This window comes from Rhea pennata, chromosome 6 (genome assembly GCF_028389875.1).
Source record: "Rhea pennata isolate bPtePen1 chromosome 6, bPtePen1.pri, whole genome shotgun sequence".
Lineage (NCBI taxonomy): Eukaryota > Metazoa > Chordata > Aves > Rheiformes > Rheidae > Rhea > Rhea pennata.
This window is the reverse complement of record NC_084668.1, coordinates 15,131,081-15,148,415: the sequence shown is the minus strand read 5'-3', so window position 1 is coordinate 15,148,415 and position 17,335 is coordinate 15,131,081. Positions and strand designations below refer to the sequence as shown.

Sequence of the window (17,335 nt, the reverse complement as noted above, 5' to 3'; positions counted from 1 at the left end):
TAGTCACTGTCTTAACCATTGCTTGCCCACAGAAATAGCAATGCTAATTTTATAATTTCTAACAAGACGCACCACAGACGCACACTACCTCCCAAACTCCTGCAACTTCACTGACCAAGTATTTCTAGGGCAGCAAAAATATGACATTCGCCGCTGGTGGCAAGTATCTTCCAGCTTCATTCTTTCTCCATAGGGGTCCCATTCTGTGGCAAACCCCTTCTCCAAATCTTAATGGCTAGTGTAAGGTCCTCCACCGTACCGCAAAAAGAAAGGCCAGGTATCTCCGACTCCAGCAGCTTTCTGCATGAATGGGTCATTGCAGGTGTAGGAAGGAGTTCATTCTGGCCAAAACAGCCCTGTAATTACCTTAAATTTACTAAACATATTTTAAGGGACTAGATCAGCACTGATCTTAGTTTCTCTATAATGGCATCAGGTAAATGAGATTTGAATTCAGCACCATTTTCATGTTTCATGCACAAGTAAATAAATAAATAAGATTAACTTATCTGGCAAAGAACATGACTAAATTTAAACAATGTGTCTCCAAATCAGATGGTGTGATGCAAGCATGATGGATGCATTTGAAAAGCCTGTCTGTATTGTGCTCTAAAACAACATTTCTGTAGACCATCACATCATTCGTGGACCTGAATCATTGTTTTCTGGAGCTGATGATGCACATGTGACACAGGAAAAACAAAAAGACCTAAAATTAAGGCAAAGCAGTCAAAAAAGATTCATGGTATTCTCTTCAAATAATCTGAACATTCATTTTCGTTCATGTTTAGAGAAGGACAAAGGAGAGAAAACTTCCCCCCTTCAGAGGTCACTTCTTCCAGCATGACTGACAAAATTTTTACACAGACCGTGCTTTGTACAAGGATATTCTTGTTCCATAACGACCCACAGAAGGAGCTCATCTGACAGTGCAAAGCTCCCAACAGTCCAACAGCAGGAATTTCTTCTACAGGGTTTTCCTACACTTAATTGTCAGTCAGCCCTTAAGGAGTCATACAGAGAAGCTCTGTCATTTAGCTGCATTATCTGGCTAGTTAACACATTGGAAGTAACATGGGAAGATATGGGGATGGTCTTCAGAACTGCAGGGATTTTAAACAAATAACTGAAGTCTAATGCTCAGATACAGGGATTGCTGAAGTTGGGGTTTTTTGTTTGTTTTAAATCTTACTAGGTTTTTCTCTATCCTGCCTTTCCACTCTACCACTGGGATAGTGTCTAGTGGTTTTCAAAGAGCCACATTCCAAAATAAACTACTGAAAATAGTTATTTTCATGTTAGCATTTCTAATTTATGATCTAGAAACATAGCTTCAGGAAGCCAATTGGTTCCTCACTCTAACAGAACACCATGTATTTCTCTACTTCGTAATGCTATTTTTTTTGCATTGTATATTGGACTTCAAAAATAAGTAATACGTTAAATTACCTTTTTTACAAAAAAGGTTACATTTTTTTTTCCTTGTCAAATAACACTGCTTAGATTTAGGGTATTTTTCCCCTTCCCTTTTCATATCATAATTTCCTATGTTTCTGGTGCACGTTCTTTACAGTAAAGGGAAAGGGAACAAAGTTACATTCTGTAAAGATTTGATGAAAAGGGAATAGCAATTTCTAACCATATTATAATTTTTTGTCACACAAAAGCAAAACTGTCAGTGTTTTAGAAAGTATTAAAACAAACATAAGAAAGGGAAACTTTTTGAAAGCCTAGCCACATTTTTTTTTCATAAAATAGAAACCAAAAGGAGACCTGCAGCTTCATTGTGCTATGCTCTATTTATAAACTTATTCAGCATAGTCTACATTTGAAACAGGCAAGAAAGACAGAAAGCGAGGAGAAAAATAATTGTTCACAGGACTGAAATGATCTTTTCAAGGTGACAAGATCAGAGGAACTATAAGCTAGACTATTAAACTACAACCCTATAATCAGCTAGCCAGAACAGTCTCTCATGTAGCATTTTAAGGCAATACATTCCAGAAAAAGATCCAGGCATTGCAGGATTTGAAGATATGCAGTACAAACACTTTGTTCTGACTGGTAACAGAGGTACAGGCTAGCAATATTCAGAACTACTTTTGGAATGACTCAAAATCAGAGGTGTTTTATAACAGGACTGATGACATCCCTTCTTAGGTTTTCATCTGGTCCCAGTTTTGATCATCATGCAAATTCAAGGAGTGTGACCTAAAATGGTCTAAGTCATTGCAATAAAATTAAGAAGGGAAAACAAAAGAGGACCTCTAAGGAAAGTGGGAAATAATCCAGACTATGAAATAACTGTCATTATTGTAGAAAAGACACTAAATACTGAAGATGTGAACACAAGAGAATGAAAAGAACAAATGCAAAATGATTAATTTTTTGATTCCTTCTGCAATGCACCACAGGTATTTATACGGAGGTGAATGCAATATCAACTACTTACTTTTTCAATCCCAGCCTGGGACTGTAATAAATAAAATTAAAACTCACTGGGAATAATTAGCCAGGATATTTTCTCGTTTGCATAGCCAGCGTCAGAAAAAAATTCATATGAAGTATGGCTTCTGCTGTAGGGCATACATTAAATCTTAGAGGAGATTTGGGAAATGCAAAGAGACTGTGCTTTCAATGGATTTATCCTAACACCCTTCACCTGCAATAGTAATTAATTTCCCAAAGGTCCATTTCAACAGTGCAACACATGAAGTAACATAAGTTCAGTACTAAAAGAGAAAGAGGAAAAAGTCACAAATTATTATCATTTCTTACAAGTAACAACTGATAGTAAAATCTAATAGCATCTACAAAGTGAGTGGGTAGAAAGTCAGATTTAAAAGGTCAGCTCTATTTAGCAATGAAAAAGAACACTTTAAGCTAATTATTTGAAAAATGTTATGGAGTATTTTCACAAACAAAAATTGCAGAGGGATAAAATGGTATGGACTAAGGACACTTTCCTTTCACTTCTTTATGCTCCATAACTCAAGAAACACAGGGAAGCAAACTCATGGAAGAACTCAGTATGCTTCTTCCTAATGAGGTAACCTGTTAATTCCAATCCCATCTCAGTGATTATTATATATACACCACATGCTGCTTGCTCCATTTGTATTTGTTAGGAGAACTGGAATATGCAGATGAGTCTTGGTTTAATAAGGATGGCAGTATTAGCATGTGTTTGTGTCTGCCCGCTGATGCTACCATGATGAAACAGTGCCAGGATTCATAAGAAGATGTCTCAGGTCAGGTTTGCATTACAAACTGCAAAACTCTGGAATTCCCAGGATGTCTGGCAAGACATGCCATCCATCCATTTACCAAGGTAGATTTAATGCAAATCTGCTCTTTTTCCTCCCCAGGTCTCTTAAGGGAAAGTGAAGTTCCCAGTGGTGTCCTTGACAAGTACTGTCAGTATTTGCAATGGCAAAGGCAGGGTTCCAGCCAAGTTAAAATAGGACAACTCTGTCAAAGCTTCATCAGCGCAAAATCAACTGCAGCAATCAAACTGAAGTACTCTAGCAGCTGTAGATAGGGATAGCAACAAATGCCTTTATCTATGCATTCATGCCAGCATGAGCCTAAAGGAAAGGAGCCTTGTACTACCCTCATAGTTAATTCATGAGTAACAGCGGGTTCAACACATGAATAGCCTCCTTAATGCCAAGCATACTAAGGCTCAGATACACAAGTATAAATGGTTTACAAAATCTATGACAGTATAGTAATGGATGGATAATACCATGTTTCTGCATCTGCCTTTGCCCTACCCTCAGCCCAAGTAGACATTGCTACCAAAATGTCAACGGTTTCAAACTATTTCAGCCTTGGCTGAAAAGCGAAGAGCAGAAATCTCTGAAAGTTCAGATTCCTTAACAGAGGTTTTTCCATCAATAGATGACTCAAATATTCCACTATCATGACTGGTGGAGAGGGGTCTTGCCGGATAGGAGATTCAAGAACATTAATGTAATCACCACTATTGTGAAGGATGTGTCTGTTCCTCTCAAAAGCTTGGCAGGGGCAACTATTTGTCTACCAGCATTTTGAGGGACAGAGGAAACTCCTCATTTCCATGAGAGGTGACAGGTCAGAGAAGGAGGCTAGACTTTCTCTTACAACAGCTGTTTGACGTAAGCTATCCCAACACATCATTCAAGCTCCAATGCCTCTGAAGTAATTTTCCTTACAGAGTTTAGAGAAGTCAAGTAAGGGAATCCATGCCAGACCTTACCTCTTTGTGCACACATAAAGTGTAAGAACTCATGGAACTGGTATTTTCTCTTCTGTGACTAACACTGTGAAGTAGACTTCGTTCCCATTGCATTCAAGGATTTGACGAGATTAATCAACCCATGCTTTTAGGCTGCAGGCAACACCGCAGCCTTCGCTTCTGTATTCCAAGGGGTCCATCTGCTGTATAAGCAGACAGTCTTGTTCAGCCCAAAGGGAGCATCTGTGCCATATGATTAAGGGTTGGAAATCCACAGTGTTTCTGGACTGAGGTTTAATGATTTTCTGGCACATTTTCCTAATATCCATAGCAACTCTTGAGCAGCAGTATCTCTCGAGTCCACATTCCTACATCTATTCTCTGAATCAGATGCCAACCACCGCAAACAACCAACTCAGCTTCAGGACTGAAGCTACTATATCTAGTCCCCAAAGCTGGCATTCCAGCCAATTGCTGAACAAGAAATCCCAAAGCTTCTCAATAGCATAGCCAAGTTCTCAGCATCTACACATTTGTTTTCCTACCCATTTCATTTATTTTTAAATTACAGACTGCCTAAATTTCCCCCAGCCTCTGCCTTCCTCTGTTAGCCCACACACATATACAGACCCCCCTCTCCACACTTCCATTGCCTGTGGTTTACAGCTTCATGTATACTTTATGTATTACTGGCTTTTTGCCTTATATTTGGTCCCTGCAACATCTTAAAATATCCTACCTGAAACTGTGCAAGATGTGATTTGTGAGAAACAGTGAATATTTGATTATTATTCACCTCCTTCATGCTGCTCCTCCTTGCACAACCCACTTAGCGCTCTCTCTTCCTGGCTGGAGAGTCCTAGTCTGTTTAATCTCTTCTTGTAAACAGCAGCTTGTCACACACATACGAAGAGAGTATCAGTTTTAGAAACAGCCATGAGGCTTGAATAACAGGCTGTTACAGTCATAACTGTACACAGCACCACCTCTGAAGGACCCAAAGAGGAGATATTTTGTGGAAAGAGTTGGTCAGGCCAAGGCAGAGGTCAATGAGTACATCTGAGCTGATCTGCACTTATCTTCTAGCATTTGAAATAGAGGTTGTGAAGGGACCAAAACACAGTTTTTAGCTTGATTTACTATGGGGAAGATGCTCCCATAATTATGCTGGGTCTCAGCTCCTGCCTCTTACTAATAACTTGCAGACTTCCCAACAATTTTGATCATGTGTGAAAGACAGACATATTTCTCAATTTCTAGAATTTACATAAGCTCACAAAAACAGAAGGCCAAGTAAAAGGGAATCAAGTTAGTGCCCATCAAATGAAAGGATGCACCCTGAGCTGAACCATCATTTTAGACACAAAGATGATAATCGAATTAAAATCAGAACAAGAAATGAGAATAAGAACTTCATCCTGCAGTTGTAAAAATGAATAATGTAATAATGAATATTAGAAGCAAAAAGTAAATTAAGAAAGTGAAAAATGAGTAGAAAATATTGTTCCTCCTTCTTCATTTTCATATATTCCGAACTTAACCAATAAGCCTCAGGTAAAAACAAAACAAAAAAAAAAAACAAAAAAAAAAAAAACAAAAAAACCACATATCTGTGTGCTAAGCGGTCCCTACCCCACCGCCTCAGCACCTCTTAGAGTATCTGAGGTGAATCTTTCCTGCAGGTGCGTAACAGATACAATTCTGAGCTGAATTCCTGAAAGACATTTAGTATTTTTTCTTTCTTTTTCTTTTTAAGTAATGTTATTGATGTTAATATTTCAGACTCCTCCCAAAGCAGGAACAACACAGGGCTGTTCCAGCTGGAGCAGACACCTAAGAGAATGTAACAGAATTGCACAGAGCTGGAAGGGGACTCAGGAGATCACTTAGTCCATACCCATACCCCAGAGGCAGGATCAGCTCCTCCTGTTTCTAATTCCCAACAGACTCTTGTCTAACCTAGTCTTAAAGTCTTCCGATGACAGAAACTTGACAGTCTAGACAGGCAATCTATGCCATGGCTGCTATCCCAAATACCCTGGTCATAGAAAATGATTATTTCTTCCTGCTCTACAGTAGCCTTCTAACTACTTCAAGACCACTTGCCTCCCCTCAGGAATCTCTTTTCAGGTTAAAGAATTAGAGCTTATTCAATCTTCCCTTTCACAGGATATTTTTCTAGATTTATTTTGTGTCGTTCAAGAAGGAATTTAGGCTCTGAATACGTTTACAGAGAACAAGAGTACAAGCGTGTGAATGTTGACCAGTCTTTGAGAGTTAAACACCAAGTGGTAACCCTGTCTAGTGTTTACTTCACAGGGCTTGCTCATCCCCCTGTTGTTCCTCACCCACATGCATTTACCCGCAGTTTTTGCTCACCAGCTTTATTTTGTATTTCAAGATCTACAAAGCTGGCAGCTCACTTGAATCCCCACATGAAGGCTGTGGACACTAAGTGCTTGGTATTTTGGTATCAATGCTATGGCTAAATGCTCAGGGTTTCCACTTAGATTAGGGGACTGGCAATAGGCATGGTTTCCATACTTTCTAGTATGCTAACAAGACAAAATGTTGCACCAAGAAAAGATCAGCTAATCTGAGGTTGAGGCCTCAGGTCCACAGCATAATAAACACTGGCTAAGCAAATCAGTAGTATCACCAGCGAAGCAAATATTTTTGTTACCACTCTCTTCAAGACAGTTTTGGGCATCTGCCAACCACTCTGCCCACTGCCTCTAGGTCTTTGACTTGCTGCTACTGCCCTAAATACAGCTGTGATTTCATGTCCTGCTGAGTGAGATGCTCCTGCATTCTTAATCTCACCATGCCCCTTCCAGGAGGCTGCTCAAGAGCATTGAGAAGCCTTCACAAACACTATGAAATACTGAAGAGTGAAATTCGTGAGAGAAGACATCAATAGGATAGAGACATCCAGGTCTTTTCTCTAAACCAGAAATACTTAAGGAAGTCTTTGAAACTCAAATCTCTAGCATCCCTAACACCCTACCACCAGATGAAAGGTGGAAAGCCTGACTGTACTATAAAAGCTAGAGACTCTGTGAAGCTCAAGAGTAAGCAGCAGCCCCCTTCAGACTTACAGCGTCTGTGATGAGCAAAGGCATTTCTTATTCTGCTTGCCATTTCCTCATCTCCGGACACTTGAACACAGACATTCTCCCAACAGATTAAGAACTACAGAGAAAAAGTGTAATTCTGCTCTCATTAGAATTCATTACTGTTCAAACTTTCACCTACTAGCTTTTAGATTTAATATAAATCAGAAGATACCCCTCTTCCCCAGAACACTTACAGTGTGAAATGCCAGGAGTGAGGCCCACAAGGTCTCTGCAGGCATGGACTTTTATCTGCATCACTCTGAACTTAAAGCAAACTCAGGGAGACAGAGTCCACATTCACTTGCTTTGGCCCATTTCAGATGGTTTTTGGTCAGAGCTACCAGTGGAGGACATATCTTACTATAAAAGATGACATGTATACCCAAATACACCGCTTCCTCTCCTGAACAGAACGTCTCTGTATTCAAGGACTTGTGGCACCTTCACTTCCATATTTCCACTCTGCCTTATTTTTTTCCTGCTCTGTACCATACAATAGAAGGGAAACGCTTAGATGTTGTAAGAAAGTATATTTTCTGACTCATTAATTCAGTGTATAGCAAATATACTCTGTTGTGCACCTGCAGAAACCCTGAAGAGGCAACAACAAAGAGGGGTAAAATTAAATAAACCCACTCCCTTTTAAATCTGAAGCAGACCTCTAAGGCATAGCAGGATATATTCCCACTGTTTCTTTACCTCTCAACAGGGTGGGGACAAATGCATTGCAGGCTACTATGACACCTATTACTTCTCAATGCGAGCAGTATAAGCATCATACTTTAGATCACACTCGGAAAAGACTGAGTGATCTGTGTTTTTGGGCAACTACAGCAAACTTACATACTATAAACAAAAGAAAAAATAATTAGTTGGATTTACAGCATGCAAGCAGCAGGGGTAATGCACAGTCCTATCCACATGTTGCTAGAAGAAAAATTACTTCCACCTACAGATTGCACTTTACTGTACCACAAGGTCTTGGGTATGCTTTGAAAGAATAACTTTATCTTGAAGAAGGTGAAGGAGATATGGGACTAATTTCCAAGGCTTGCAGGGCAGAGACAGTTCTGATACGAGTCCTTTTCCTCTGATCCTTTGAGCAGGCAGTTCAGAATGAATCTGGGAGAGCTGGGGTTAACTTAACATGCAGAGGACTTAGGGTCTTGTGCACTTTCACTGGGGCACTGAGACGCTGTCTGAACAGTCAGTTTATCAGGGCATTCATGAAAGGTTAACTTCAGTACACATACAGTTCAAGCACTAGACCCAAAAGAGATAAAATTATGAGATATTAAGGGCCAGCCCCTCAGGTAACACCATTTAAATTAATGGAGGCTTATCACTTTACACAGGAAATACTGCTGCGTGTATATAATATGTTTAAACAATTTCTCTTGAAATAGTACTGCCAGCCTCAATAGTACTCCCAGTTTGCCCTCTTTCAAAAATGAACCTGTTAATACTTTTTAAGAGCTGGCTCAAGTTTAAGCGATGCCACACTACTGTTTCAGAGCCCAGGTCTGAACGAGCTCAGACTACAAGCCTGTAACAAATGAATTACTTTCTAAATAGACGTATATTCCTCAAAAGAGGTTTTTGCCTAAATAACTAAGACAAATGTCCCATGTACATGTTAATTAAGATACACAATTCCCACATGCATTAAAATTTTAAAAACACATGCTTTACAGTGCACATAGCAATAAATCTTATGATTAAGAAAGGGGAGAGCGTATTTCTGATGGAAGATGCTCCTACAGAATTTTAACACTCCTCCCATAATCAAATGCAGGGCGAGCAGCTGTGTATTGCAAGCCTGGAGCCAGACCCCACCTTCCCCATAGCCCAGAGCTGCTGGGATACAGAGCCCTGGTTGACCTTATTGCAGTGACTGGAAGTGAGGATGTGCTTCAGGTATTTGTGCAGCGCACCAACTTAAACAGTCTCAGAACAGCACGTACTCAAGCCTGTATCACGCTGTCTGTACAGCAATGCAGGCTGCAAATCTGCCAAAATTCTGACTTCAAGCCTCTTTTTCTCCCTAATCTTCCATCCATATTTTGATGCAACTAATTATGCCATAATACAGACTTGCAGAAAGTAAATCTTCAAAACTAATTAGGAAGAACATAGTCCATGACTACTTTCTTCTTCAGCCCTTCCTCAGCTCAGTTGCTAGCTTACAACAAATTGCATTGGCCAAATAACAGCCTCTTCTCTGTATCTGTATCTGGCACTAGGAAAGTGTCAACTTTCTTAGCATGCTTGTGTCTTTGCCTTAAATAGATTTATAGCATGACAACACACTAATCCTTGGCATTTTGGGATACTAAAGATTTCTTAAGATGATTCTTGCAGATTCTTTCTCATAACTCTTGGAAAAATTTACATTTTATTTCATTTTGTTAAATCAACTGTATGTTATCAATTCCATCTCCCTTTTTAGGTACAAGAAGTGCCTAAAACCTATAACAAGTTCATATCCCCACAAATTTGGTCATCCTTAAGCATGGTAACATTTTTTTTAAATACATTTTGCCTACTTTTCAAAAGATTGCAAGCTCCAACAATCTGATTCCCCCTATAGTTTGCAGTGAATTCAGCCTTTAGTCCCATTTCTCCAAGCAATAAGTCTGGAAATTTTGTTTTAAGTGCTTAAGCTCCTACAGAATTGCCAAAGCATCCTTAACTTATCCTCATTTAGCCATCTGAAGGGCATGAAATCCTCAGCACTTCCGTTTTCACTTTCCAAAATTTAGCCTTAATTTGCAAAACAAAATCAGAGCCTAATATTCTAAGTACTAACTTCAAAGTACACATTTAACAAACAGTTCAGAAATGTTTATACAGTAAAATCTATAAGAAACAAAGGAGAAATTATGCAATGTTTTTAAAAAAAACGCCCTCTACCCTTTATGAGAAAGTCTGGGTTTCTTCTCAGGTTTCAGCCTGGGATGGATTCAGATCAGTATTTAAATTGAAATCCCCCTTTACTAGATATAGACATTTTATCATAATTTTGTCCTACTGAATGGGCAGTATATTGCATGAGGTGTACCATATCTTCATTATAAATGTGCTGTGCTATACAGGCTAACAAGAAAAACTGTAAATGATCTGCTTAAACAAAAGCAGCTAGTATATTAAGGGGATGACATGTTTTGATGAATCAAATAATTTTCCTTCTCTTTCATTTCCCTCTAAAACTTCAAAGCAATCAAATGTTGTTTATGCATAAAATTTAATCCTTTCACCAATCTGTAGCTGCATTGAATTTGCATACTCTATTTCCTACAAGTCCACGTGAAGAGAGCCCCAGGTAATTGAAACCATTTCCCCTCCAGTCTTTTTATTTTTGCTGTAATGTTTTCTATTAGTAGCTCTATTATGCCGAATATCCGCAATGTTGGCAGATTAGAATTTTCACTTAATGCAACCTGTATTTATAAACCATTAGACTGGAAAAAAAAAAAAAAAAAAAAAAAAAAAAAAAAAACACAAGTGAAAGAAAGAGGTGACAATAATTACCTGTCTTTGATGCCACACAGATCAATGTGTAAATCACTAAAATTCCCCAGGGAACCTTGCTGAACTAAAATGAGGTCCTTGGGCTGGTTATCAATAAAGATGAGCCTCATACAGCCTTGAAAAGCAGTAATGGGATTTAAACATTGGGAACTGGTGAAATTGTCAGGACATCCTGTGGGAAAGAAAGAGAAAAGGCAGACAAGAATATCGGAATGTTCACGTATTTCTGTTGGGACTTCCTGACGAAAGACCTTGAAGTCTAATTATTCCAATTGTTTTCAACCCTTGTGCTACACAGCATTCTGCATTATAAATCTTCTGGTGATAAAAGAAGAAAAAAGAAAAATAAAAGAGCAGCCAGTGGAGATACCGGAGTATGATGTTTTCACACGTGCTAAGAAAAATTAAAATGTTTTTCATCTTCTGTAAACTCTACAGTCTATTGCAATTGACTCCCACAGCAATTGATTCCCATAACAAAAGCTATGCAAATTGTAAAATTATTATGGGTCAAATTCTGCTGCTGAGGCAACATATAGGCTATAAGGATGAAAACCCATGGACTGCAAGGAAGGAGAACATTTGTGCCTGAACTTCCTCGGCGCTTGGACAGTTCCTAGATCCAAAAACTTCACTGTATCCCTAGCATTAATGCTGTATTCAGAAGCTTCACAAAGATCAGAACCTCCCTATGGTAGTCACTACATAGAAATATATTAGCTAAAAAAACAGTTAGTGACAGTTCCTTTACCTAAATTAACGCTTACACTCAAAAAGGCATGAGATAATATTTTTCAAGATTCTTCTTCCCCTTTTCAAAATGGAGCTAAGCCTATATTTATTTCAATGACAGCAAACTACTCAAATACCTTTGTAGAGCTGAGCTGTATGTCAATAAAGTTCTGAAGTCTAAAGTTACTGAGTCTGATCAGGATCCTGATATCACAATCAATAATAATGGTCCCCAAGCCTTTTAAATAGAAAAAATTTGGCTAATATGGCTGGGTGGCACTGAGTGTTTTGCCAGTCACAACTAGCTACGTCTTGGCCTGTAGCAGTCCACCCTTACAGCTGTGTTCGCAGCTTTGCTGTTTCTTTGGGGCCTGCTCATGACACTCAGATCTTCCCACAGTGCTGTATGCAGCGCAACTCATTAGGTGGTCAAAAATTAGTTATTACAGCATTTGTTCTTAACTGCAAACACAGTGCACCTGGGAGACCTCCATGGTCAGCCCTTGGGGATTTACATGATGAAAACTTGTCTTGTGTTCGAAATAACTTACCTCCAAAATAGTAGCTGTTTCCAGAATAGATCCTTGAGACAGTGGTTGCATGGGCAGCCGTGGCAGAGTTGTTATCCAGGGTCAGAGTAATGCGATGTCTTCTAGCATTGATGTTAACTGAATGCCATAGCCCATCATGCAGATTTGTGCCTGGGGAAAACAAGCCCGAATGGTGAAAAAAAAAAGATACGGGAAACAACTGTGTTCTGCCAACCCCCTTTGCACTCGACTTGTGACCACAAATGTGCAGCTCACCTCAAAGGGGACAGAACTGGCAGCTGAAAACAACTTCATTATCTCTGGAAGCAAAATGACTCAGAAAAAAAAGAGCCAAAAAAGGGAAAGGGTTTTTGAGAGCAGGCTGACGGTGCCCTTCATCTTTATGGTAGCACATCGTTATTTTGTGAGGTTTTATTCCTATTTTCTACCTGTTGGGAAATGCTTATGGCTCACAGGAGCACGAAGAGCTGATCTCTGTTGAGCTTTTGGGACTAAATACATGCTGGAGATGTAGAGGATTAGATTCAGTGCGATGGTCATATCATGTCTCAATCTCCTTATGAAAGCTGACAACCGCCAACAGGTTTCAGTGGGATGTGTGTTCTGTAAAGTCCTTCAGCACTAAGCCAGCACATAGTCTTACAGATGGACAAGCTGAAACCTCTATATCTTGGATTTCAAAAGGGTCTTGTGAGAACTGGGATTGTCACTCTGTCCAGGAAGTGGGAGATTAGGCTCCTAGTTGTCTTTTCCTTTTTCACATGCTTCTGAGAAGCTAGAAATAACCTAACTCAGTTTCCTTATTCTGAAAATCTGTGTTGCATCTCATAGCTCTTGAAATGGCACCACACAGCTAGAAAGAAATTCCATTTCCTCCCTTCCTACAGCCACAAAAAACAGTGGGCACAATTCTCAGCTTGCATACAGCACTGCAGATCAAGGGTAACCTAATTACAGGTAGAAATACATTACCATCAAGCTGTCGTGAGACTAGGCTCACAACTACTTACTCTCCCTATTGGGATTTTTTTCATTAATATAGCTTTCAGAAGAAACAAATGAGCACTTAGTGACACAAAGAGGTGTAAGAAGAGTTCAAAACAAAATACAAAAATTGTGGGTATTACGTGTATGAGAAATTATTTCATGATGAATTTGAAAATGAGACAATTTCTGCAGTAATGGCTGCTAAAGCGTGCACAATTTTCATGGAATGAGGCCCATTTCCCAGCAAAAACAGATCAGTTTTCAACCAGAACATGCCCATTTTGAAATGAAGTATTTTGCTGAGGTTTGAAAAAACTGCAAGACAAAATAGGTCCTGTTTGGGGCAAAAACAGGGCCATTCTTGAGCTAACATAAGTTTATTGTGAGTACCTGACATCTGCAGAACAGAATACTTGCAATTTTTGCATATTTTTCCACGTGTAAGTAGGCAGCTTAGGAATGCTTTGGATAGCACCAAAGGCTGGGCTCAGGTTCATGATTTCAGAACCACGTAAAAGCAAATACACCCCAACAAAATATTGACAATGTCTACGCTTTGTCAACAATTTAATTAGGATTGCAATAAAGGCTGGAAACTCAATTTTCAACATTCAGTTGCGACAAGCTGAGGCTATAGCAATCTACATGAATAAGGTTAGATGTAGGGCTGCCTCATTTTATATCATGAAGGGGAATGAAACACACATATGGAACAGTTCTGCTTTGACAATTCTGTCAAATTTTATCTCCACTTCTTTTAATAGACACATCTGCCCTCTTTTAGTTTGTACTGGGAATATTTTAGTATCATATATTTTTAAACTGTCACTAATAATAGCATTTTAGAAATAACAGTGTTTCATAAAGTGCTATTATTATTATTATTTAGACTGAGATCTACCAGCATACTATCCTTTCACTTCAGAAAAACACATGTTTAACCTAAATGGAAATGAACTTGCTACTCTCCCATCCATTGCTTGCATGGCAATAAGGAATGAGCTCTGCTAAAGAGGTCCTGGGCTACAATGTTCCTGGTCAGGACACCAGCATGACACAGATGGGCCACACTGGGCTAGTGACTGTACCACGCTGCTCCTGGTGTTGTTGTGGAGTCTGAGATTGCTTGCTTGTTGTTTGTGGGAACCAAAACATAGCTCTTATGTACAGTGACCCTTTACAAGTAATTTTCCCTGAATTTTAGGGTGGACAGGCAGCTACATTTCACTCATTTTGCATCCCTCCAGCTGTGCAAATCAGTTTGCAAGCTGGCCTATGAGGGCGGCTGCAATGAGGTATGCCATCAAGGTAGCATGAGGGGAGCAGGCTCAGCATTAGTGTCTCTTTAAAGTGCAGCGTAAAGGCAGCCTGCAACGCTTCAGGAGTCACAACAGCTACGAAGAAAATCAGCTTTGAGGCTATTTTAACTTGTGCTGGGGAAAGAGCAGTGGCTGAGCTGGTTCCCAGCTGACTTCAGCACAACATGAAGGACGAGAAGCATGAAGGTCTTCATGTGACCTGACTGAAGAAAATTTGGCATGACTGCTTAAAAACCACAGAGTCAGAGATAATTGCCAAGCAGAATTAGTCCAGAGATGTCAGGATGCCAACTTTACGAGTTCAGATCTCCCTCAAAATGCAAAACATGTTTCCAAGATTGGAAAGTTGAAGACAATTTGAGAAGATGAGGGAGACTGGGTGCTTCCTTCCCTCGTTATGTTTTCTTTCACGTAGATGTGCATTTGTATATGAGAGGGGGTCAGGTGAGAGAAAACAAGTAAAAATAAAGTACCTGCACTGATTTCCACTGACTTTTCGGTCACTTTCTGAATAAGTAGCATCAATCTCCCACCACGGAGGTAAACCAGGAGAGGTCCTGAATTTTCAGACAGTTCAGTGGACAGAAGCAAGCCATCTTTATTCCATGTTCGAAACTGGAAACTGACTGACAGTCCATCAATTTGAGGAGTACCGGGTAGCAGCAAATAACTTCTGTTGGCACTGACAAAGGTGATAGGAACGATTTGTGGTTCTGAGCAGGAAAAGGTCACGTTCCCCTGCAAAAAGCAAACAATCAACATGATAATTTATTTTCTGAGTCATTGCAAAGATCCATGGTTAAATAACCTAGCTGGATTTCTAGTGGCACTAAAAACTGAAATAGGCATTGCTATCCAGACACATCTTTGGAATTCATTAGAAAGTGTATCTGTCCTTTCTGGAAAAACATCTGCGATTTCAAATTTGTTCTTCCATCCTAAACTGATTAAAAAATAAAAAAGATACAAAAATCTCAATTCTTAGAAGAATCTAAACACGCTCCAAATGTTCCATGTCATGACCAAGCCCAGGTCCCAAAGGGCTATATTAACTGCAGGTCAGTGCTAGCCAAAATGGACCAGCTCCTCATGGACTCTTCTGCTCTATGTTTCCAAGCACCTCCAGTTTTAAGCTCAAGTGTAGCCTTATGTGGAAAAAAAAAAAAAAAAAAAAAAAAAAAAAGATCAAACTCATTTAGATGTATGCTGACTTCAGAAACCACTGCTGAAGCACCAGCAAGCCCTCCTGAACCTCCAGGTGCTGCAAAATGTGATACAGAGATCCTGCATTGGCTCTGCGCTGATTGATTACATGGGTGAGTAAGCCAAGCTGCTATGAAAAAAGGAAGCATCCTCAAATGCACAGGAATCTTCCCAAACAGACCAGCTTTACCCTAATTATAAGCCTAAATGCAACCATTAATGACCATAAAATATTATCCACTTATACCAGTAGTACAGGCTTACAAGTAAAGTATCCTTCATCTGCTTGAAACTTGCCCAAAGTAGAGGCAGGTTTCCTGGGTTTATTTCAGATATTCAATGTATAACTAATAGCAGCAGTATTGGTCATGCTTTCTTTTATCCAGGGTGACACTGGATAAAACTCCAAATACTACTCCAAATAATAGAATAGTTCACTAAATAATAATAATACAAATAATTCAAAATTATGATTTTGAAAGGATTTCAGAAGTCACAAGCAAATTCAAGCAAAAAGTCACTTGGACCCAATACTTACATTCGGATGAAATAAGAGTTGTGAGATTTCCTGCTCAGTGCTAGGTCTCATGGTTTCCTACATAAATTTTGAAGAATTACTAAAACACTGCAGAAGCAGCAACCATGGTGAAATCAGATACCATTTCAATGCTGTACATAGTTAATCACTATCTCCATCATCTGGCCCCAAAATCAATAGTACTATTTGCTAAGACGAGCAGCACACACCAACTCAAAACAGCGAGCAGTCTCCATATCAGCCTGTATCACTGTAGTTTGGAGATGAACCTACTCCTGTATTTTCTTCAGTCCTTGTGGATGATCCAACCATGTCATTCAAGCTATATAATACGACCTTAACGATGCATAAAGCCAGAAATGTTTACAGAGCCACACATCTTTCAAAGTCACTCCAGTAGTGTTACAGCCAGGTTGCTTTGAGTATGGCTGCTTTGTAAAACATCGACTGGAATCTGATAAAAACATCGAAGTAAAAGGCTTTCTCCATGGTACACCCTCTCATCAGACCTGGTACCTCTCTCTAACAGGAAAATTATAATGAACAGCACTTGATGAACATGTAGGAAGCTGCACAGTGCTTGGGAAATCCCTTACTGAAAGCTAAGGCAGTTGATAGAACTAGTAAGCTGGTAAGTCCCTGTCATTTTCAAATATCTTTCTACTCTTTATTTTAAAATGAAAACTAAATAAAGCACCAGAAAAAAGAGTGAGTTTAGAACTGGATGAAATAACCCCTTGATAGATATATTTATATATCTATCTATTTGCGTATTCCCCATCTTATTAGGTGCAGAATGTTACATACCAGATATAGCAATGGCAAAAGGCATCAGTGGGTATATCATGTAGGAATGGGGTTTGAGACATAATCTGAAGCTTATCCAAACTTATACGAACATCGGTCAGGTGGGAACTGGAATAGAAATTTGCTCTCAACCTTTTAAAAGTTTATATTGCATGCTGCATTTTGTCTGCATAGGAGATATCAGAGTCCTTTTTTTGGAGAGGTGGGAGCAGGAGGGTAATATTTCCAACCCCATTTTCAATAAAATTCACAAAAGACAACTTGCACAAACCAGTCAAATTCAGTGAAATAGACAAATATGATTAACTTTCTCTAGAACTTTTTAAAGGTTT

The 17,335-nt window shown here is 39.2% G+C and overlaps 1 protein-coding gene across 1 annotated transcript in view; it reads right to left on the bottom strand.

Annotated features, from left to right (window-relative positions):
• CNTNAP5 (contactin associated protein family member 5) overlaps positions 1–17,335 on the bottom strand; it is a 286,625-nt gene that overhangs the window by 115,981 nt on the left and 153,309 nt on the right. Inside the window, exons 8-10 of the mRNA XM_062578339.1 lie at positions 14,929–15,193; positions 12,150–12,299; positions 10,867–11,038 (exon numbers count right to left, since the gene is read on the bottom strand). Of these exons, the coding sequence (XP_062434323.1) occupies positions 10,867–11,038; positions 12,150–12,299; positions 14,929–15,193 (587 nt within the window). The remainder of the gene's footprint in view (positions 1–10,866; positions 11,039–12,149; positions 12,300–14,928; positions 15,194–17,335) is intronic.